The sequence below is a fragment of the Daktulosphaira vitifoliae genome, unplaced genomic scaffold (assembly GCF_025091365.1).
Source record: "Daktulosphaira vitifoliae isolate Bord-2020 unplaced genomic scaffold, ASM2509136v1 Scaffold_275, whole genome shotgun sequence".
Lineage (NCBI taxonomy): Eukaryota > Metazoa > Arthropoda > Insecta > Hemiptera > Phylloxeridae > Daktulosphaira > Daktulosphaira vitifoliae.
The window spans coordinates 11,784-15,230 of record NW_026099841.1 but is presented as its reverse complement, the minus strand read 5'-3'; the positions used below and the strand labels follow the sequence as shown (position 1 = coordinate 15,230).

The window sequence follows — 3,447 nt, the reverse complement described above, 5'->3', positions numbered from 1 at the left end:
TGGTTTGCCACTTGCATAACGACTAGCTAGAGTAGCAAGGGTCGCCACCACCTAGGCGAGGTGTCACACCTATCAGATATGATTACCGGACCATAGGTGGAATTTAATTTTAAGTTAATTAAAAGTATAATCTAAGTTAATATGTCGTTATATGTATAAATTACTATAATGCCTCGTGGTTTATAGAACACAATTATGACAATCAAAGTTGTATGTGGTTGATATGTAAAACATACCGTAGCCCGTGTCTAGATTAAGGAATAGGAATGAAATACACGCGAGTAATTAAGTTACTCGCGCAATAAAATAAATATTACAGTTGAAATTAATAAGGAAATTTAATTTAATTGTTAAAAAAAAAAGAAAATTAAGTTAAACATGGACAAAAATGCGAATGCATCAAAAACCATGTCGGACGGTATTGGAACACAACCGTTAATATTAATCGGAAATTAATGAAGAACACCAGGAGCGGTCTGGACACTCGCTCCTTAGCGTTGGCTACAAGAAAAGGGAAACACATGCTCTCCACACATAAACAAAATTAAGTTAATTTACAATAAAATAATTAATAAAATATAGCTCATTACATAAATATAATATAAAAAAGAAAACGATACCCGGTCTCCGAAGAGACCCATCCGATGGTCTGGATACTTTGCCGAAAATATCTGGCCGTTCGCCGTTGGCGGTTCTACTCCATCATTGAAAAATATGTCAATAAAACAACAAATGTGTGCACCCTAGCACGGTCAATGACAGAAGAAAGAGTCGAGAAGAGTCAACACCGATCTAACGGCAATTTCATATCGATAACNAGTCGAGAAGAGTCAACACCGATCTAACGGCAATTTCATATCGATAACGGCCAGTCTTTTTGGAAGTAATCAATACTGATAAACAATTCGATTTTAATTATATTTCTCTTTTATCGCCTTATCTAGCGGTCAGAGGCAAAATAATGAGTAGTTGACACCGCTGTGTCAGAAAAAGGTTCTTTCGCGCGATAAAATAAATAAGTAGACATAACAAAAAATCATAAACGGTCCACCTTCAAATTTGTGACGTTAGGTTTTTTATTTTAAAATCTACATTAAGAATAGTTGTCAGGAAATTTTTTTAAATTAAAAAAAAATCATTTCAAATAATAATTAAAAAATGTATTATTTATTATAAAATTTTTGAAGTCACAATGTATAACAGTTAAAAAAAAAGTAACTCCAAATATTGACTGGATAAAAAGTTAATAGTTGTTAGAACACTTATATATCGTCGGCATGGTGTGGAAACTCATTAACAAATTTTTGTAATTTTGCCGTTTTCTTAATTATTTAAATTTCATTGAGTAAGCTAGTTGACATCCTTGAATGATATAACTTATAAAAGGAATAATCCTTAAAACTAGTTAAAAATTAATAAATTAAGAAATTATGTAACAAAAAAAAATTCAAATATTTATAATCAACATTATTTGTATTTTAAAAGTAAATAAGTTGTTTATGATAAACGATTCACATTGTATATATTTCTAAAGCATTCTCATTAGAAGTTGTAAAGCAATATCAACAGTTCTCCATTAATCAGCTACATCTTCAACTATAAAAAAATGTGTTCCTTCATCATATAAATAAATACATTTTTCTTCATGTATTTTAGAAAAATTTTCTTTATGAAATTCTATTGGTAAGTATAACCATTTCCCCATTGCTTTTACATATATATAAATGCATGTTTCAATAACAAAACTTGTAGCTAACATTTTGACTGTATCTACGTAAAATAAAAATAATATATATTATTTTTATTATTATAATTGGGGAAATTCATTGGTTTTAGTGAATTTACAAAATTGTAGACTTTTTGTACATAATAGTGGACTTGGGCATGATTATTACTAGCTACAAAAGTATGTTTTAGCAAGACTTTCTTAAGTAAGTCAACTTAACTTCTATATTAATGTTTAAAAAATTATCAGGCTTCTTTTAAGTACTATGCATCAATTTAAAATCAAATTTTTGCTGAGATTAAAATTATATCGGGATTCTAATTATAAAATTAGTTCTTGTACCCCATCGACTCGGGATTGATTCTCATGTACCCTCTAAATTTGTTGCACCATTTCTATGAACTCTTTTTAAAAAAATTCTCCTTCTTTTTCCCCACCTTAATCCCAACTACTTGGGTCGGCCACCTTTATCCTAAACTTCCACTTAACATAATCACCTACATCATCTACGCTCACATCAGCTGTCCTCATATCGCATTTAATAGTATTCCACCATTTTTTTTTTTTTTTTGGTTTTCCTCTGCCTTATTTTCTTTCAATATTTTTTCTATAACTGTTCTTACAGCTTCCGATACTTTTCTCCTCATAAAATGACCAAACCATCGAAGTCTATTTTCTCTCATCTTATCCACGATTGACGCTACATCTATACTTCCTTTTATATGCTCGTTCCTTATTCTATCTTCTCTAGTCACTCAACTCATCCATCTAAGCATTCTCATCTCTGTTACACTCATTCTCTGCTCTACTTTCTTATCAACCGCCCAACTCTTTGAACCATACACCATAGCTGATATCACTGCAGTCTTGTAGAATTTACCTTTCAGTCTCATTGGAATTATTTTATCGCATTATTAAAACCCGTGTCTTACATCCTCGTCAATACCACCGCTCTTTGGAACAACTGATCCTATATACTTAAAACTTTCCAACTCTCCAATCACGTCCTCGCCTATTGTCACTGATTTCTGTTTTTAATTACTGTTAGTATTTTTATTGATCAGTTCACAGAAATGTTGCAACAAGTTTTGAGGCTATGTGCGAATCAATCGCTAGAGGACAACCTACATGGACTAATGACTTACAAGTAATCTGTCAGCATTTATATTTTTCTAAAAAGTCAACACAGAAGTTAGCTACTTAAGAAATTCTTGTTATAATATACTCTTATAAAACTGNACTCTTGTTATAATATACTCTTATAAAACTGAGAAATAGTAATATCCAAGTATATTAAAGATATTACGTAAGCATAGTTAAAACGTTGTATGTTTGATTATATCTAAAAAAATAGCGATAGAAAAAATATTTAATTTTCTATTAAATAAATATTTTCTTTTTCAATATTAAAATAAATTAAAAGAATACCAGTATTTTTAGTACCCGTTCTGAAATATTCATTTACGCTGAATTCATCTCCTAGGAGTTTAATAACATAATTGGTGTTAATTATAGTCTGTAACATAAATTTAAAAATTAATGAAAATAAGTACACATTGTGATTTTCACCGGCTTCTGGCCGTAAGGCTTTCACTAATGAAGGTACATAAACCAAACAAAGTTGGATCTACACTAGCCAAGGTTCTACCAAACCGAAGCATGGTGGAATTTCAAATGTAAATGACACATCTATTGTTCAATTTACTAAGTTTTTACCTTAA

General features: G+C 30.4%; 1 protein-coding gene across 4 annotated transcripts in view; it reads right to left on the bottom strand.

Annotated features, from left to right (window-relative positions):
• Nucleotides 1-1,195: 1,195 nt before the first annotated feature.
• LOC126909337 (uncharacterized) overlaps nt 1,196-3,447 on the bottom strand; it is a 13,467-nt gene continuing 11,215 nt past the window's right edge. Inside the window, exons 4-5 of one of the 4 annotated variants that reach the window (XM_050691752.1) lie at nt 3,170-3,242; nt 1,196-1,770 (exon numbers count right to left, since the gene is read on the bottom strand). In XM_050691752.1, coding sequence (XP_050547709.1) covers nt 1,577-1,770; nt 3,170-3,242 — 267 coding nt within the window. In that variant the 3' untranslated portion in view covers nt 1,196-1,576. Of the gene's footprint in view, nt 1,771-3,154; nt 3,243-3,447 lie in introns of all 4 variants that reach the window. The other 3 variants (XM_050691754.1, XM_050691753.1, XM_050691751.1) reach the window with 3 other exon arrangements.